The 19,254-nt window shown below is 36.8% G+C and overlaps 1 protein-coding gene across 2 annotated transcripts in view; it reads right to left on the bottom strand.

Moving 5' to 3' along the window:
* Positions 1-19,254, bottom strand: part of ELP2 (elongator acetyltransferase complex subunit 2) — a 38,349-nt gene that overhangs the window by 9,797 nt on the left and 9,298 nt on the right. The window contains exons 6-15 of one of the 2 annotated variants that reach the window (XM_041408148.1): positions 18,990-19,054; positions 13,219-13,285; positions 12,245-12,379; positions 11,259-11,354; positions 9,414-9,514; positions 7,308-7,439; positions 6,679-6,828; positions 3,775-3,963; positions 1,542-1,605; positions 121-216 (exon numbers count right to left, since the gene is read on the bottom strand). In XM_041408148.1, the coding sequence (XP_041264082.1) occupies positions 121-216; positions 1,542-1,605; positions 3,775-3,963; positions 6,679-6,828; positions 7,308-7,439; positions 9,414-9,514; positions 11,259-11,354; positions 12,245-12,379; positions 13,219-13,285; positions 18,990-19,054 (1,095 nt within the window). Of the gene's footprint in view, positions 1-120; positions 217-1,541; positions 1,609-3,774; positions 3,964-6,678; positions 6,829-7,307; positions 7,440-9,413; positions 9,515-11,258; positions 11,355-12,244; positions 12,380-13,218; positions 13,286-18,989; positions 19,055-19,254 lie in introns of both variants that reach the window. The other variant, XM_041408147.1, reaches the window with a different exon arrangement.

The following is a 19,254-nucleotide window of genomic DNA, read 5'->3' on the forward strand; positions in this document are numbered from 1 at the left end:
CTAAAAAAGATTTGTACAGCCTATTCAAATTTGATTTTTTCAAATCAGCTAAATAATGCTTCGAGTTTATATTCAATGAACCTCATTCTCTATTACCTATAACAGAAATAATTCTCATACCTGTAAGGATCAAGGGTTGAAAATAAATCTCTGGATACTGATTTGAAATGCTGTTAAATGATTCTTCATCCTCATCTGGTTGAACAGCCATATCTCCTATTAAAATAAGGACTTCATTAGCTAGAGAACATACTAGAAAGCAGGGAAAATATGAGGATTTATTCTACAAGCAAAAAAACCCGATATTTTTTACAAGTAGTCAAAACTAGGTTTCTCTGCTTGCAGAGTTACAATAATATGAATACTAGAAGCTAGTTATTCTAGTGCATAGGAGAATGAGAAGTTCATAAAAATTACTAATCTAACCTGCATTTTGAAACTGACCTCTCTCCATCAGCACAATCTTTCAGAGATTCCTAAAAATAATTTCACTGAGCAAAGCAGTCACAGGAGTTCAGCCTGTGTTTCCTCAGTGTTAAACCTTTCTTTCTGTATGTGAAAAAGTTTAAGACAAAAATCTCTGATACAAGTGATGAGTTCCTAAATGTGATGTAGATCACTAAATGAAAATCTGCATTTGAGCAAGTGTAGTTACAACTGCAAACTTCAGGAAAACTGCTGAGGGCTCAGTCATTAGCTTTAGGCAAAAGTATCAGAGGCAACCAAAACTAGTTAGTGGTAAGTTAAAACTGAACTCTGTCCTTCATTGTGAAGGTATTAAGAAAAAGGTACAGAGATGGGGAAAAGTTCCTCTCAGACAGAATCTACCTTTTTGTCAAATGGTTGGGCCACACGAAATCAATGGAAATTAATTATTCTCTGTGTAGCAATAATCCAGAAGAAGGAGCTCTTGTTCCCTCTCTCATTGGAAGAATTCATGAGTTAACAGGGGAAAAAACTTTGCCAAAATATATTTTACAAGTTACTTGGGGTACAACCCAGTTGTTTTTTTCTCTACAAATTATTCAGGAAAATTTGGCTTATTGCCATTGAAGACCCTGGAGACAAAGCTTATTAAAATGCTTCCTTTTGTAGATCACACCTTCTGATAAAGCTTTAGGCAGAGAAAAAAAAAACAGGTCTGACCTAATTTGTACATTCCACTATAGTGCATTTTTACCAGAGACTTTATGAAAAACCAGATCCCTGGTCTCACTCCCAGTGTCAGAAAAATACTTTTTATCATTCTAAGGACCTATCTGTCCTTCCTTCCCTATTCCCCCTCAATGTAATCTCCACTGTCTCTCCAAGCTATTAGCTACTAATTGGCTAACTAATTCCTCCTTAGTCATGTTTTTTACTTTAAAACACCATGTTTAGGTGCTAGCAAAGAAATAAACACCTTGCATGATTTTATTTCTAGATTCTGAACTTGCAGTCAAGCCTACACTTACAGACCTAATATGTACTAAAACAATCTATCTATACTAAATAAAGTTTCCACATGAAACGCCATAACGATTATTTTTCACTAGCAATACCTTCAAAAACAGCCTTATTGGATAATCCCAAAGCTGGCACAGTTGCACCTTCTGGAAGATCAAACTGCTGAATTAAAGAAAAAAAGAAAGGTTACACACAGATTGTCACACAGGCTTGCATTTCAAAGGCCACATCTCAAGGAATCCCCAAGAGTTTCTAGTTACTTTCCTAGTAACTAGTAAGAGAAGTGAAGGGGGCACTTTGAAAAACTCTTGTCTAGCTCAAGGAATCCCCAAGAGTTTCTAGAGTTACTTTCCCAGAGAAGTGAAGGGGGCACTTTGAAAAACTCTTGTCTAGAACATGCCCTGGACAAAACAAAGACCAGTAGTCTGGCAGGAAGGGGGAAAAAAAAAAAAAACCACCAACAAAAAAAGTGCTTTTCTAAGGCTCCAGCTCAAGGATTTTCTTCAACATAAATTGCAGGTTTTCTTCCACAATTATATTTATTCTAGCACATACATGACAATTAATCTATTAACTGAGAGCACTGCCATTTTTAACACAATAGAACTGGGAAATCATTGTTCTGAAGTGATATAACAAAGCAGCATTTTGGAAAAGAGAACAGAGGGTGACTGCCTGTGACCACAACTTAAAACACAGCTCAGTAAATAGTACTGAGATGTGGCTGGAATACGTGTCTGTTCAAAGCAGCACAAGGGAAAGACAAATCATCAGACAGAAAACAGCTCCATAATGGTATAAGGAAAGAGTAAAAGGGTAGAAAGTAGAAAGGGTAAGTGAACTTGAGGACCTTTCTGTAGAGATAAAATAAGATTTAATAGCTGTAAACGCACTTCCTTATGGTATCAGAAAAGTTCAAAGAGAGACTGTTTTACTGAATTAAATCAATATTTTAGGTGACAGCTTAAATTATACTTAAATGTTCATAATTACATGAGAAAATGTATCAGAGACCCAGACAAGCCTAAGTCCTCTAAAACAAAATGGTTCCTCAGTACAACCCAAAGTATAATACAATCCTATGGATTTGAACTGAATATAATCCTATTCAACCCTTCTAGAATATAAAACTGCTTCTTGGTTTCAGGTACTTTTTTGGGGAAGGCATTTAAGCCACATTAAGAAAAAGCTTCCCCCCTTTAGTGATAAAAAGCTTTCACAGAAAACAATTTAAAGAAAGCTATTTAAAATCAGCTATATAATTAGAGCTCATAAAGCCTTCCTCTTTAACCAAAGCCCATGTGAAACACTTTGTGATATGAATCAAAAAACAGCACTCAGAGGAAGAGCCAATAAGAAAAGTCTAAATAAAGTAAACTAATGACATCTGCCACCCTTACAAAAGTACCATGTTATTTGTACAATGGTCATTAATGCAAATGCTTATGAAGTCCTATGGAATTAAAGCACTAAGCAGCTACTTATGTAACTTCTTGCTATCGAAAATGATTCCATTTCTGTCCCAGATATTTCCATTGTTAAATTAATGGAAAGGCTAATGCATGTCTGAGAAACTGCACAGAAAACCCTGCTTTTGAGTGAGATATACAAAGAGTATGCAAGACACTGTACAGAGGCAACTATCTTGAATGAGGTCTGCTCTACAAAATGCAGACAAAATCAGAATTAAATAAACCTTAAAGCAAATGGGGAGCAAACAAAGGATAGCAGCACAGGACAGCTGACATACCCACAACTAAGAACTGGAATGTAAAGGGCACAAGAAAACTTCCACTGCCAAGAGGAACTAAAGCATGAGCAAGTACATACTTATAAATATTTGTATGCAAAAACTAAAAACAGTGCTGAAAGCTCAATGCTATTTCCAAACATGCAATTGCAAAAAAAAACAAAATAGTAATACCAACACATAACCACATAACAATAATTAGAACTAGGCAAGACTACTACACCCTTAAATTAAAGGGAAACACATTAACAGGCTTTATTGTTTGCTTAATCCCCAAGTGTGTACAGTGGTCTACTTTGGTTTGAGTTACTTAAAATTTACCCACACTCTATTCAATCTTTTGACACAAGGTCCTGTTTTGTGTCAAATACAACCTGTTTCATATAACAACACCATAAAAATACATATGAAACAACACACATGGCAGTAAGCAGAAGAGAAATGAAAAACAAGGCTACGGTTTCAGTACAACTAAAGAATTTTTACAAAGTTTAGTGCAATCTGACATTTTCAGAAGCATTAACTCATTTTACATCTAACAGGGTTCTCTTCGTGTAGCATTGCTTTACGATACTTACATGGGAGCAGAGCTTCTCCATTGGGATACCAGTGATGTTACTGAAGTTTTCTATAAAATTCTTGGGAGCACGAAAAACCCGAAGCACTTTTTCATCTGCTCCTGACACGAACTCAAACCGGCCGATCATTGCCAGACAGCGCAGGTCGTACCCGTGTACTTGAGGCCTGGCAATTTCATGCCACGTTACCTAAAAATGAGCAGACACACAGCTAAAAAACAATTCTTAGAGAGAGAAACAGTGCAATTAAAATTCCAAAAAGGCACCACTACCCATTTGCTGGATTTTTTAACACAAAGCAAAGTTAAGAGCAACCTTCTACTGATGTATATAAAACTGGTGCTTACTACATCAGCTGAATCCTCTTTTTCCACCAAATCATTGCTGTAATTAGTAAACTGTGTCCCTGCACAGATAGGTTTAAGGCACTTGCTGTGACTTCTTCATGCTAGACAGTCAGGAATAGAACATAATTTGCCTAAGTAAAAAGAGGTTTGTATCCTACTACTTCCAAGACTGTAGGTCTGAAAGACCTAAGAAAGGTAGTGATAATTATCCTGCTTCCTTCATCTGTCTTTCACAAAGAACAGCAGCATTGCTCACAGCAGGCTACAGGTTCTTACTTCCCTCTCTTTTTAAGTATTTGATTCAAGTGAGACCATTTAATAGAAGCTTTGCAAAAAACTGACAAAACCATAATAGATTCTAAATGTCATTCGCTATTTCACCCAGATGATACTTCAGCTGGAAAAATGTAGTGTGTACTTTTGAGTTAAGAGCTAGCAGAACCAAAATTAATTTATATAACTTAGACTACTTCAGTATTCCAATGCCTATAGCCAAGACTAGATATCACATGAGTATAGGCAAAGGCATTATATTGACTCTAAACTGCACATATCACCCTAAAAACTCAATTGAGTTTTAAATATTGAAGTTTCTGATAGGACCTGAATAGGAATTTGAGACATCCTACAAAACCTCATGATTTCACAAGGGCTTGATTATTTTTTCAGTGAGGAAAAAAGCATTCGTTCTTTAAAAAAAGATAAAATCAAATAGTGCAACAAGCCCTTCTTACCCTTTACTGGGTACATCTTTACATACAACACAAAAAACTCAAACCCCAAACAAAGACAGGGTTATGAAAGTCATGCAATAAGCATTTTCCAGAAAAATCAGGATGGAAATTTGCATGACAAACTGAAGCTGATGGTTATCCTTCTTTTCTGATGTTCTGATATCAGAACTGAGACTTTAAGAATTTCCATTCAACACTTAGTTTCCTTTTTATAGGGAAAAACATGAGCTGTAATACTAACTTTCTATAAACATCTGAACCATCCATTGTGTCTTGTTAAGACAAACATCAGATGTCACCTGTTGTAATATTTCAGCTAACTCAGTGTGATAAAGAAAGTAAGGCATTTTAAAAGCCTGTTATCCCAGTTCATGAGTGGCAGAACTAAAAACTTTTCCAGCGTTCAGAAATCCTGAACAAACATCTTCAAATGACCCATTTCTCTTCCAACCCTCCACTTCACCCATCCAAAAAGGCTGCTAAGGCTTTCTCCCACACCTCATGCAGCAGCAAATATTAAAACTACTTAGATTTGCACCTGGTCAAATTAGCCTGGTGGCTGCTCTGTGTCAGAACAGGAAGGCAAAGTACAAGAATTCAGTTCATGCCATATTTAGACATGAAGAGCAATCACTCTGCTGAACAGATTGATTCAAAAGTTTCAGGGTGAGCTGTGCAGGTAAATCATAAAGATCAGTTCTTTCAGAAGACAGGATTAAAATTTAGCAAGCAGCATACATAATAAAGAGTGGTACTTCAGTAGGTCACAGAGAAAGTGGCATTGACAACCCTTGAATGCTGCCAATTTACATCATGTGCTAGTCCTGAACTTTGTTTTGATATATTTAATGTATCCTCCTGAGTGGAGATTAGGGTAAAAAGAAGGGAAGGAAACTGGAAATATCCTTCCTACAACACAAGGCAAAATATAGGTCTTGAAATAGGACTGCCACCACTCCTGTATGGCCTGGAAGAAGGAAATCAAAGAACTGATGGCAAACTCACTCTCTGAGAAATACCAGACCTCCTGTACTGGTCTACATTACAGAAGCTTTGATGAGACAGCTGTAATAGCCTCCCCAGCCAATGGCACAGGGCCTTGTATGACTACAGTCAGTCTAGTTTCTGCCAGTTTCCTGAATGGAATATTGGTACTATTCTGCCAGAAAAGGTTGTATTTGTAGAGGAGGAAAATGCATGAGAAACAAGAAACAGGAACTTCTGCATTCCTAAACAGACTTTCCCCCAACTCAGTGCAGGAGGAGTGAGCAAGCAGCAATGTGGTCCTTAGTTGCTGGCTGGGGGTTAAAACAGGACAGGTACCAGCTGCACTCATGCAGTTCAGATAATCATTCTGGTAAAAGAGTGTCATTAATAAATTAATGTGAAAAAATACAGTGAGAACTGCATTTAGATTATGATAGTGTAAAAAAGCACAAACAAAGTTGAGTTTCTTTATTATTACCTGCAGCAGTGTCGCCAATTGTTAAACACTGCAATAGGGAGTTATCAGTACCAGTCGTGTATTCCTCCTTCTGAATTACTGCAGAGCCTGTTTTCCAAGACTCTGGGACAACACTAACTGAAGGTAATCTGGACATGGACTCGGGATTGAACTGCAATCATACTGTGTGATTGCAAAAAACTCTGCCAGTAGTACTTTTAATGTAAAAACAGCACATACTCAATTACCAAACAAAGCAGTTTTAAACAGATCATTGTTGGGGAACTTTAAGGTTTGAGTTATATTCAGACAACTCATTCCAAGCTCAGGACTGACCAAGCCCCCTTAACCACACTCACAAAATCTTTGAAGATCATACCTCTGTTTCTTCCTTCCTTTTCCATGGAGCAAAGAGCCTTGTAGTTTGATCAGAGCCCACACTGATGACAAACTCTCCTTCCGGATCCCACTTCACATCTTCTACACTGTTAAAATGTCCTGAAATCACAACTTCTGGAGTCCATTCTTTCTATGAGAAGAGTTCCACAAAGTAAGGAGTTTTTCATTTGACTGATTGGCATTTGACTGATTCTAAGTAACATAAAACTATAAATGTGCTTATTAAGAAAAAGACATTGGTAAACAGCAAAATATTAGAACTCAAGAGAGGCTGAAGAGACACAAATACTGATGTATTGCTCCCATCTGAAAGAAAGTTGTGTTGTTTGTTCAGCTGTGAACAAAGCACAACCACAAAGGAGTTCAATCTATTCAACTGACTTCATGATCCCAACAGGTAAGAAACAGGGTTTAGAGCCTGGAGGATTTCAACCTTCCTTCTGTGCAGGAATGAGACTCCTACAGAATATTACATTCAGAAAAGGACAATTCCAATGACTAATTTTAAATTGTACTGTTACACTTTTCTATTAATAATGGAAATTTACATCAAATAACTTAAAAGTACAATTCTTTTAAGTCATACTACTAACAAAAAAACCAACGTACCTCATTAACTGTAGCCTGTTTCCAAAGGTGTAGTGCTCCATGAAAAGCATGAGCGATGATCATCGAACCATCGGGACTAAACTGGCAGTCAAAAAATCCAAGAGTATTGCCACCCACTTCACCTACCCGTACCTAAATTAATGAACACAAGAGAAATATACATGAAAATGGCCTTCCATTCCTACAAAATCATTCTTACTTCATGAGATGAAAAACTACCTCTAGACAAGAGTTCACATTACACACAGAAACACATTTGAAGAATATTTTAATTGCAAAGTTAAGCACTGAAATGTCATGGGAATTAAAGCTGCATGCCAGTTGAATGGAGCCTCCTTTCACAGACATCTCAAGATAGGATTTCACGAAGGGAAAGAAAACACTGCAATAGATGAGATGCAAACCCAAATGTTCTGTGTTTCAGTCCAGCTTGTTGGATGCAACAATTCCTTATCATCTGTTGCCTGGTTACTGCTCTGTTGCACAATAAAGAAAAATGATCCAAAGAAACAGTAGTTCCCAAGTATATTCTTTTTTCCTACCTAATTTCCAAGATTCCCTAGCATACTTTCACTTCCCTGCTTCTCCATGAACAGCTGCAATTTGATCCACACTCCTTCTGTGGCATATTCTGGCCTCTGTTTTGTGCTTCTCTTATGTCTTCTCATATATGCACACATGCATACACACAGGCCTTACAGTTGCTCTAGTGCCCTTCCACTTTTTTAATTTTGTTAAAAGATTAATAAAGTTATAAAGTTACACTTTCAAGTTTTATTCAAGACATAAGACCACCATTTCTTTCAAGCTTTCAATTCCCCCATTCTTATACAGCCTCTTTTAAAACCAAAACAAAATGAACCAATGTCCCATTTTAAACGGCACTGCACCAGTAGCTCCGTCTTATTAGCACTCATTCAAAAAAATACCAATCATATTGAACAGACTTTGACATGCCATGCTAGAGGCAGAATTCTAGTCTCACCTCTGAGCAGCAGAATGAATTTCTGAAGACATCTTGCTCATCCTATCATGATGAAAGAGAGAAACTGGAATGTTCCCCTCGTGCCCTTCCTCCCTGCAGGCTTCCAGCTCAGATTTTCCTCTCTTAATGCAAAATGGATTTCTGCAGTTAAAATGTCTGATCTTGAAGCTACACATTTGTGGTCAAACCAATGTAAAGAGAATGTAAAATTAAAGAATCACAACTTGCAACAAGCTTTACTATACAATACGTTTTTAGAAGCTTGTGAATTTAGCCACAAATACCTGTTACACCTAGGCACATCAAAATGGCATCTCTATGTGATTGCCCTTTTGTGAACTAATTTCTATTTCAAACACAAAGGCATCAGAATTTTTGAATGAAACAGAGGAAAAATTAAATACCCTACTGTAATTCCCACTTTTTTATCCAAGAGACAATTGGAACTTTCTTTGTGACAGGAAAGACCACAAACAATGGGTGGCATAACCCAACACAAACAACTTCAACTGAACTACTGCAATTTGGAAAAGCAGGTCAACTGAAAAGACATCAATCAAAGCACCGGAGAAATGTGGTTGTACTACCTGTTTATTTAGGATGATCCACATCAGAACAGCTTTCAGATTACTACATGAGTGACACATGAGTATTCAGCTCAAATGGAAAACCTAATGACACAGCCAATGATCAAGTCACTGTGAGTAAAACCAGGCTTGTGAATTGCATGTCAGCTGCTCTGTGGTAACTGATTAGGTCACATTCCCACAAGGATGAACTGCAAATAGTTCAAGAGGGTTTCTTCCTCCTCTTACTAGGAGCACACACCGTGCATTACTATGCAGCCCCTGCCTTGTACACTGTGAATGACAGCTGAGCACAATCCCCTTATAAACTCCTCAGTACAGTAATAAGAAACAAACAAGCAATAGAAATTGTATTGTATCCATTTCTTTAAATACAGTTTTACTCGCAACAGACCATCAGAAGGAGTATTTTTGCAAGAAAACACTTTGCCTTTCTCTGCCAGAACTTTAGAGTTTTTGCTCCCTACAGTACACACATGATGCTGGAAACACAACTTGCATACAGCACATATTGTGAGAAAGACTGACACTTGCCTGCTCTAGCCAGACTCCAGATTCTTTATCTGGTTCCCAGATGATCACGGTTTTGTCCATTGATGCAGATAATATCCTCATTGGTTGTTGCATACTGCCATCTACAGTACAAGGAAAATTATTACCCTACAACCTAGGAGCACGTGTTCTGAAGAAATTAGGTAATACTGAAATATAAACACATTAAAAAAATGTTCAGCATCAGAGACATGCAATGCATTTCTTATATGCCAAATTCACAGGCTCTACATTCTTGCCATGCATTCTTTAGGAGATATTGTATTCTTAGCCATAATCACACAAAGAAAAAGTAAAACACATACATAAGAACAACCATATTCCAGTTTTCTCACTCCAAACTTATATTGAATTAAATATAATTTGGAGGCAAAGCTACAGTTTCACAACTCTAGCAGTTCTCGGTTCCATTCCTTAAGTAAGTTTTTACTGAGAGATTTATAGTTCAAAATAATTGCCCAGTATTCACTGTTTGGGTTTTATTCCCAAATTGTTAGGTTTGATACTGACTTCAGCAGACACTAGCACCCTGTAATATATACACTCAGGACTGATCCCCAGAATGCAGTGAAACACTCCAGAAAAAAAGCCCAACAAGAAAAAACAAAACAAACAAACAAACAAAAAAAAAAGCCAGCTCAAAGCATGGGAAAGAGGGAGCTGGCTCATCCCCAGCTGCGAAACCTGCAGGAAAATCACTGAGGAACTTTTCTTGATAATAGAGATACTGGCAGGCATCTCGAGGTGATATGTTAGCAACAGACTTCCTACCTTACCTTCTGCACTGAGAATATGTCCCTCAGATCAGTTTATATCTAGTGAAAATCTATTTTAGGGAACCCAGCACTGGGCAGGCCACAGAACACAAGCAGCTTCACTTATGCAGAAGCACCTGGAAAACTTCATGGTCTAACAGGACAGTTTTCAGATTGCAGTGCAAGGCTGATGGGCCTGCATTGTGCCTAAACCTTGTTCTAAAAAGCTAAATCTTTTACTGGCACCTAATTTACAAAAAAAGAGAAAAGTTCAAGGACCAGATAACTAAACCAATATTTTTTAAGCAAGTCTTGTGTCTTTCACTAAGTGTATTTTGACATTCTAATGGCACTCTGCTGTTCAAGTGTTGTATACACCAGCAAAGCTGTCCTTCGTACTGCTGAAGTCACCTGCCATCAGTAACTCTAAAATAAATGAGAAAAAAAAGACACCTTTGCAAGTACAAATAGTCAAGGGTGTTCTGACTGTGCAATGTCAAATCAAGAATCTCCTTCCCTTTTGTCAGGTAGACACATAACAGCAAACCAGTACTGCAAACAAGGCTGTCAGAATTTAAGGATTTCAAAAGAAAGATAAATACTAGAGCAAAATGCAAAATTAAACTATAAATAACACTGTTTCAATGGGAGTCTGCACTAATGCCTTACATAAGTTACATGCTTGAGAAAAACTGATACTCCAGGAATCTACACCGTTAAAAAGAAAGGAGAGCTCTTGAGGTATGCTTACCTTCTGAAGAACAGACAGTTCAAATACATATATCAAGGTAACCTATTAGAGCTATTAATTCCTACTGATTAATTAAACTATTTGTACACCACATCCAACAAATCAATTACAATAAAGTCTTTACAGCTCTGTAATTTAATTTCATTCCTTAAAGAAAACTTGAGTACAAGGCAACATTTGTTTACTCATAAAACATTATTTGCAGAATTTAAAGACTGTCATCTCTACAGGAACAAGCGAACATGCAAACACAATACAAAGACGTGACTGTACTCTATGTATACGACACTTAACACTGGTAAGTGTTTGATATCTTTTTACCTTTGGAAAATGAAGGTTGCCAGTGAACTGCATACACCCAGTTTTCATGGCCAGCCAACACAGACTCCAAAGAAACTGCGTATGATGTGTCAGCATCTACCACAAATCAGAGAAAAGCATATTTCTTTCTAAAAGCCAAGAAAGACCAGGTCATTTCTGATATCTTTAGTGAAAATAATCGACTGCTTTCAACATCTACCAACATCTCAAAAGCTTCTTCACGCTGAACAGCTCCTTGAAATACTACTTTGGCACAAGCCCTGAGGACCAGATTTATGGTCACAGGTCAGTGTATTGCTTCAGAAGGGTCTCTCAGAATTCCTGGAGAACTCTCAAGCAGCACTGAAATAAATGCTCCAAATTGGCACTATGCATACTCTTACACATATTTGCATCTCCAAATGACTGAAAACACAAGAATTAAGATACTTCAAACAATGAATTAGGATTTGGTGGAAGTAACATGAGCACTTTTTACACATATCTTCATTATATTGACTAAGTTGCCAAACCATTTACCCTACAATGTCAGTAATGAAAGCATCTGATGTTACCGTGCTTAAACAGCTTGTAAAATGACCATAAAGTAAGCCTGCACATACTTAGCTGTTATTTGCAGTATGCTTCTAGTCTTTAAGTTATAGCAGCACCTTTTAATTCATTGAATTCAAAAGAAAATGAAAGCTAAGCTATTAAACTGGAGAGCTACAGAACAGCTTCTCTCCCACAGACAAATAAGTGTGCTATATATTGCATTTGGAATAAGCATAACACTAACAATCCATGTTGGTATTAAGCCCTCTCACTGCTTTACCATTTTGTGTAATATATCATTAACTTTTGGCTTTAAAACAGTAATTCTGCTTTTTTTAACAGCTAAAAATAATGCAGTCAACACAAAACAAACACCTTGTCAGCTTCCCCAGGACCATGAAAAGATACACAAGTGAAAAGCTGTGCCAGAGAATTTTATAGCTGTTACCTACCTTTAACAGTAAAAATATTCTCTTTCAGTTTTATGGAATCATCTTCAGTTTCTGGAAGCTGCTTTAATTTTGTACATACTTTCCAAATTCTTATCAAACAGTCCTGAGCACAGCTTGCTAAGAAAAGGTCTTCACCTATTTGTTTTCAGAAAAAGAAGAAAAAAAAAATAGAGCCACATTCTCATTGCAATCACTGCCATGAATCACTTACAATCTTTCCATACATGAACCTAACAGCATTATCCCAATTTTTCCTATTGTACACAGTATCATAAAAAAATTCAGTTTTATTTCAACATCAATTCACTTTCCCTACTATTCAAATTCAAATTTCCCTACTACAATTCAAATTCTCTACTATTTTATAAGACACTAGGAATATGTCCATTATTGTAAGATATGGAAGATATGGTAAGTACTGTACATGTTATACATATACTTCCCTACTATTTATGGGCCTTTGCTTTTGGAATTCTATCAGTCTCAATACTTGTCAAAATCTCATTTCCTCCTTTTCTTTCTCCAGGCTTGTAGCATCCTCAAATTACTTTTTTTTTTTTTTTTTTTTTTTGTGCCATTGCAGTAACTATTTGACTAGGTAATGTCTGAAAAAAAAAAAAAAAGAGGTGGGGGGGAAAGCAAGAAATGAAAATATAAACATACTATTTCCCTCTACTCTTCCTCACTCAGATACAGACATTTTTACATTGAGAAGGACAAGTTGCTAAAACCTCATTTTGTTTGCATTTAAGTACCAGTCAGGTCAACATACCTGAAACAAGCAAGAAAAATGTTTTTAAAGGATACAAACTTTCATCTTGATTTTTAATATTAATTACCACCATCTCAGGAAAACAAACATCACAACCACAAGAGCTTAGGTGCTACCTTGCATCAAGGTGAACTGTTGGAGGGGTAAAACACTAGTACTGCCATTAAACCACTATTCCACCTTATTCATCTTGCATACTGACCACAGACTGCCCACTCAACGCCTCTTATCCAATCTTCATGGCCAGGGAGTATTAACGTTTTCTGAAACTGAATAAAAACTCCTGTTACATCACAGAAATGTACCTAATGACCATGCACATATCAGCAATAAGCTTTATTTTTTCAATTCTTTTCTATTTATAGCTTCTATTATCTGAAACAGAGAGAAAAAATGAGCCCCATCTAAGGATTGTAATTTACACACAAGATTCAAGACAAGCCTTTTTTGTTTTGCCACCATTGGAAAAAGCACAGGTAACCCATATATGAGCAGGAAAGGATGTGAATTTACAGTGCACACCATCAAGAGGCTACAGTATGGTAGTACATACTCTCTATGATACCATTGAAACTTTTTAAAGTTTATCAGGCTTACTGTGGTACACAAAGAATAACATAATGCAGGTTTGAGGTGACAAGTAATTTCTCACATTTGTGTAAAGTGGATGCAACTGCAGATGATGAAAATGAATACAGGTAAAATCAAGTATAAAAAGAAAAGTAAATGCTTTGACATTATTTTCAAGAATTAATTTATATTTACATCTTTATAATAGAATATGATTAATAGGAATCAGTTATGGCACTGGAAATATTCTCTATGTTTCTTCAGTTTATTGACAAAATTTCTAAGGAAGGTATACATCAAGAACTGCTGGTGGAAAACTCTGCATGAACACAGGCTCAGGAACACCAGAATGCAAACACAGTCTGGATCCCCTTTTAAGAACTTTCACTAGTAATTTATTTTCATTTATAACATATGTAACATTACTGTTTTATTTTGATTCAAGTACAGCTATTCACTCCTTACTTAGCATTAAACCCATTTCTACATTTCTTTGCCCAGAAACAGCCCTACTTCCATGACATTTTTTTATTCCAAGCTGAATTAAAATGTCTGAAGTAACTGCTACAGTTAAAACACTAGTGTAGTTTAGTATGAATAACTTATCATATTATTTCTGGCATTATATTCTACTAAATCCCTTACCTAGGCCTACTTAGAACTATGACTAAATGACAGCCTTTGCAATCAGCACAAGTCTGCAACTGAGGTCTCTCTTCCAATCCGTGACAGTAAAAAAAAGGAAAAATTAGTATGTGTATGAAAAAATCCATACTCAGAAATTGGTGCCTCTCTCTTTGATCCAACATTTCTGATATCCTCCAAAACCACCTTCCCATCAAACAGCATTACTCTGCCTCTCCTCACCACACATTTGCAGTCACAATCATAAAATGGTTTCATTTGGAAAAGACATTAAAGATCATCTAGATCCACCCTCTCCAGCCATTAGCAGGGACACTTTCCACTAGACCAGGCAGCTCAAATTCCCATCCAACCTGGCCTCAAGCCACTCCAGGGATGGGGCATCCACAACTTCTCTGGACAACTTGTTCCAGTTTCACAGTAAAGAATTTCTTCCTAATATCTACTCTAAACCTACCCTCTTTCAGTTTGAAGCCCCACCTCTTGTAACTACATGCCCTGGTAAAACACCCCTAAAATTACAGAACCATCTATACATGACCAGAACAGGACACACCATCAGACTAAGCTGATCAGATACTTCCAAATCAGAAAGTTTAGGTCTTAAGAATGTGTTCTCACACCCACCTAAGCCTCATTTGGCTAGTCACTTCTGCAGCCACTGGCACTTGTAGATATGGCATTCCAGAGAGATGTTTATGTTAAACACTAACAGGTTATGTGTAAAGGCAGGAAGGAACAGCCCAGGAAGTGACATTAAACAGCAACCTAAAGATTTTTAATAATCTTCCCTTTTCAAGGTGCTGTGGTATGTGATTTTTTTCCATTTACCCTCCTCATCATACATCAAAGAGATCTATCAAGAAAAGCAGACATTTGTTTTCCCTTAAAACAGTAAAACTAATTATTTTGAGATTATTAATACCACCCCAGATTTCTAAGTCGTTTCCTGAACAGGTTTTTAGGCACTACTTAGCTTGAAGTCAAACATGCAGCTCTTTTGTGCTGGAGAACAAGCATGCTTAAACAGTCAGCTAGAAGTCTGTACTAATTTTTATATGCTTACAATGAATAGTACCACTGAACTACTCACATGATTTAAAGTGGAGGCTGCTGAATTTTATTACCTCATATTCACTCATGGCAGTAACACCAGCACCAAAAGGTGTATGATGCCTCACTGCTGAAGACAGATATCCCCAACCCCCTGAAAATGCATCCAGTCCCTTAAATGGACTCATGCTGTTTCCCATCCCTATAACATCATCCTCCACTCTTCACCCATCTGAGCAGTGTCAGTACAATGGCTGGAAAACAGAGGTGAACACAAGGCCTACTACCATATACAGAAGCAAAGCACAAGGAATATGACATTCTTAGTCATTGATTTAGCTTTAGGTGGTCTGGGAGGAGCAAGGAGTTGGAACCAGCAGTCCTTATGGGTCTCCTCACACTTGAGATATTCTAAGATTCTATGATTCAGTCAAAGTTTTCAAGATATTGGTTGCCATGAAAATAAAAACTGTTGACTGAAACTGAGCAAGGAGTAGTATATGCTGTTATGCTAGGATTTTCAGCATTGTTTTCGCCCTTTTCTTTGAAGTTTATGTCTCTTGGCATCCTAAATTTAGTTTCTTTAGATGTATTCAGTTCTAAAATAGAATTAATATAAAGGTATGTCCAGATGCACATGGTCACTATTTTTAGGTGATTCAGCCAAAGTTTCTATTATTGTCTAGGTTCTATATGCACCAGTGTTTTGAGCTGTCATTCTTATCTTTTTTTACAGATTTTGTTTTTATAGTCTCATATTTCTTTGTTTCAGTTTCCACTTGGTCCTCACTGGATACACAAGAGGTTACAGTACCAACAGTTAAAACTAACAAAACCTCCTGGTCCGACTACTTCACAGGCTTTCCCATGCCTCTTACCTAATCTCTGAACATTGTTGCTTAGCAGCAATCTGGTCTCTTTCCTTTTAAGCAAAGAATAAAGCTGTGCTGTAGGCAGCACAACTAATAAAGCTGTGGACATGCCCAGCACACTCTGCACAACTAATCCTGCCCACACTTTGGGTACATCTCTTTCAGGACCAGGCTAGTAGCCTGGTTAGTAGTTTGGTAAATTTGGCAATAGTGGTCCAAGTCTTCTCATTTTTTCTCCAGCAGACACTGGATGTGACATCCCTCCTCTATGCAGCTGTTAATTTTAACAGATTAGAGAGAGCCTGAATTATCTTTTATTCTTCCCCTTATTCCACTTCTCAACTATGCCAAACTATTTGAGTGGAACGCAAAACACCATCTTCTCAGAAAAACAAAGCTCAAATACAAAACTTTTGGTTTAAAACTCTAATTTAATCTGCTGGTTTACTTGCCCTCCACAGGCCACATCTGTAGACGTTCTATACCAAGCAGGAAGACTTATTATGGTTTCTGAAAGATTTTTCCCTGGATACTTTTATAAATCAATACCCTTTTCCAACACGTCAGAAAAGCAAGGAGTTCATTTTCTCTCTACTATATAACACATAAGGGATCTATGGGTAAGAAGTCTCACAAGATGTAAAGTGTGCCCACTCAGTTCTAAAAACCAAGTAGTTTTTAATGAATAAATATATTTGGACTGCAAAATTAATGAGTTTACCAAAAGGTGGCCTGAATTAGCTAAGTAAAGATGCCTCATCCTCCCTCAGAGTCTAACAATGCCCTTTAAGTTTCATAAGAATGCCCTGTTATGAATGCATGTTCTACCTCTGGATTCACACATTCATAACAAGCTTTTTGAGGACGCCAACTAAAGGAAGTGCTTTACAAGAGTCACTGAATTAACTGAACAGAGCTACAGACCCTTACCTGTATGACACAGGGTATGACACAGGAGCTAATCACTCTCCTATGCCAAGTTACAGTAAAAAATGGCAAGGCTATAGTAACACTTCCTTCAAATACCTTTAATAGTACTAAGAAGCCATAAAAAAGGTGCCAGTAGATCTGAGAAAACTTGATGAACGAGATTTAGCAGCTAGGCAGGAATTCATGTCAGAAGGCTTGCAAGGATGTTTTAATTCTGTTAATAGTTGTAAAGCACAAAAGCACAACACAGGCTCTTCTCTTTGAGGCCTGCACTGTCCACTTAGCTAGAAGAGATGTTCTGGAAAGTTAAGATAGACACCAACAAGAAGTCCCACCTCATTTAAGAGATTTTCTGAACACCAACTCTGCCACAACAGCTGGTGAAAATACTTTCTGAAATAGAAACTGTGAAAAATATCACATGCAAAACAAAACTGCGCCCCCGATATATAAATCAAGTTTCCTACCTCCAAAAAAAGACAGCACAAACTTGCTTATGAAGAAGAAGAGGAAACTTGTTTATTCAAGTTACCTTCCTTTGCCCTCCAAAGACTGACTGCCTTTTAAAATGGCAGACTACTGTTATACCAGAAGTTTGGCCAACAATACGCAAAATAAATTATGTACCTTTGAACATTTTTTGGCAGTTAAACTGTATATAATTCGTTAACCTGAATCATACAAGAAAACAAGTTTAAAACTCTGAATGAGAAAAATTGATCACACAGTCCCTGAGATAAAAGTCTTTCATTAACACTTCAAGAACCAGTAGTGGCATTTTGCCATTGCTAATTCCCACAGAATTCATTAAACTGACCTAACTCACAAGCTACACAGGAAAAACGAAAAAAAGGTCAAAAATCTAACCAAGCACGCTTCTTTTCTTCTGAGTGGTCAAGAAATCATTAAACATAGAAGAAGGGGATGAAGTACTTATCTTACTGGCAACAACACTAACCAAAAAAATCTTATTGCTGTACATGGCAGCATAAACAGGCAAAATTATCTATAAAGTAGCTTTTATCTCTCTCTCAAAAAAAAAAAAAAAAAGAAAAAAAAAGAATAAAGGAGTATCTATTCTTTAATCCCTAAAGGGAGCGTGTCTGAGCAATTGCAGCAGACTAAGAGGTTCTATATACGCAAGTTTCAAAGAGGGGGTTCTAAATGGTAGCTTCACTGCTGCAATGGGAGAGCATTTGTGATCTGAAGGGTTTTTTTAAGGGAGTGAGAGAAAGAAAGTGATACTGAGCTCTGTTTTGGAAAACAGTCATTCAACACATGCTTTAGAATCTAACAAAACCTCTGAACAGATGCAAGAGAGGACATAATGTTTTTCTACTGCTCAAAAGGAATATCTATCTGTATGAAAAACTCAAAATTGTCAGCTTCCAAATAACACATGAAAAATGTGTGCTTTTATAAGATCATATACTCCTAAAAATACTTTTTTTTTTGATGTTCAAAAGCAGTCAAGCATAAAGGGCACATTTAGCAACAAACATAAAACTCCTCAGATAGAAGTCATAACAGTTTTACTATAAGAATTTATAGAATGAAAATAACATTATTTCCATATGAACAACTCAATGCCTGGATACATCATAAAGAAGGGCAGTTGCAGCTATTTCGTATCAGTGGGAATAGAAACAGGCTATCTTCACACAGGGGAAAAAAAAACCAAGAAAAACGCTTTCATGCACAGAATTCAACTTCAATATTCTGTATGTGCATTTCATTATTACCTAGAAAAATGGATGAATTATTTGAAAAAAGGTTGTTGTACACAATGCCTACACAGAGACAGAAAGGACTTACTGAAGAACTAGGAAAAAATCACCAGCACATTTGAAAAGAAGCAAAAACCTCAGTAATGCTCTGAGCAAGAGACAAAAATTGTAATTACCTGACCATGCTGCTGTATAAACAAACTTATTTTGCAGTCATCACCACCACAAGCCAGTATTGGTACTAGAAAGGAAAAGAAGATCTTCATTTTTTATAAGATCTCACATTCTAGGACATGAAAAAATATAAATAATCAATATAGAAATATATCAAAATATAACAACACTAACAGATAGCAAGTGTGATACCACTTTTTAAATGTTTTCTGCACTAGCTGTCTAAAAAATTGGTATCTTAAGAACACAGAACACCAAAGTTATTTC

The sequence above is a fragment of the Onychostruthus taczanowskii genome, unplaced genomic scaffold (assembly GCF_017590055.1).
Source record: "Onychostruthus taczanowskii isolate IOZ18803 unplaced genomic scaffold, ASM1759005v1 scaffold29, whole genome shotgun sequence".
In the NCBI taxonomy this organism is placed as follows: domain Eukaryota; kingdom Metazoa; phylum Chordata; class Aves; order Passeriformes; family Passeridae; genus Onychostruthus; species Onychostruthus taczanowskii.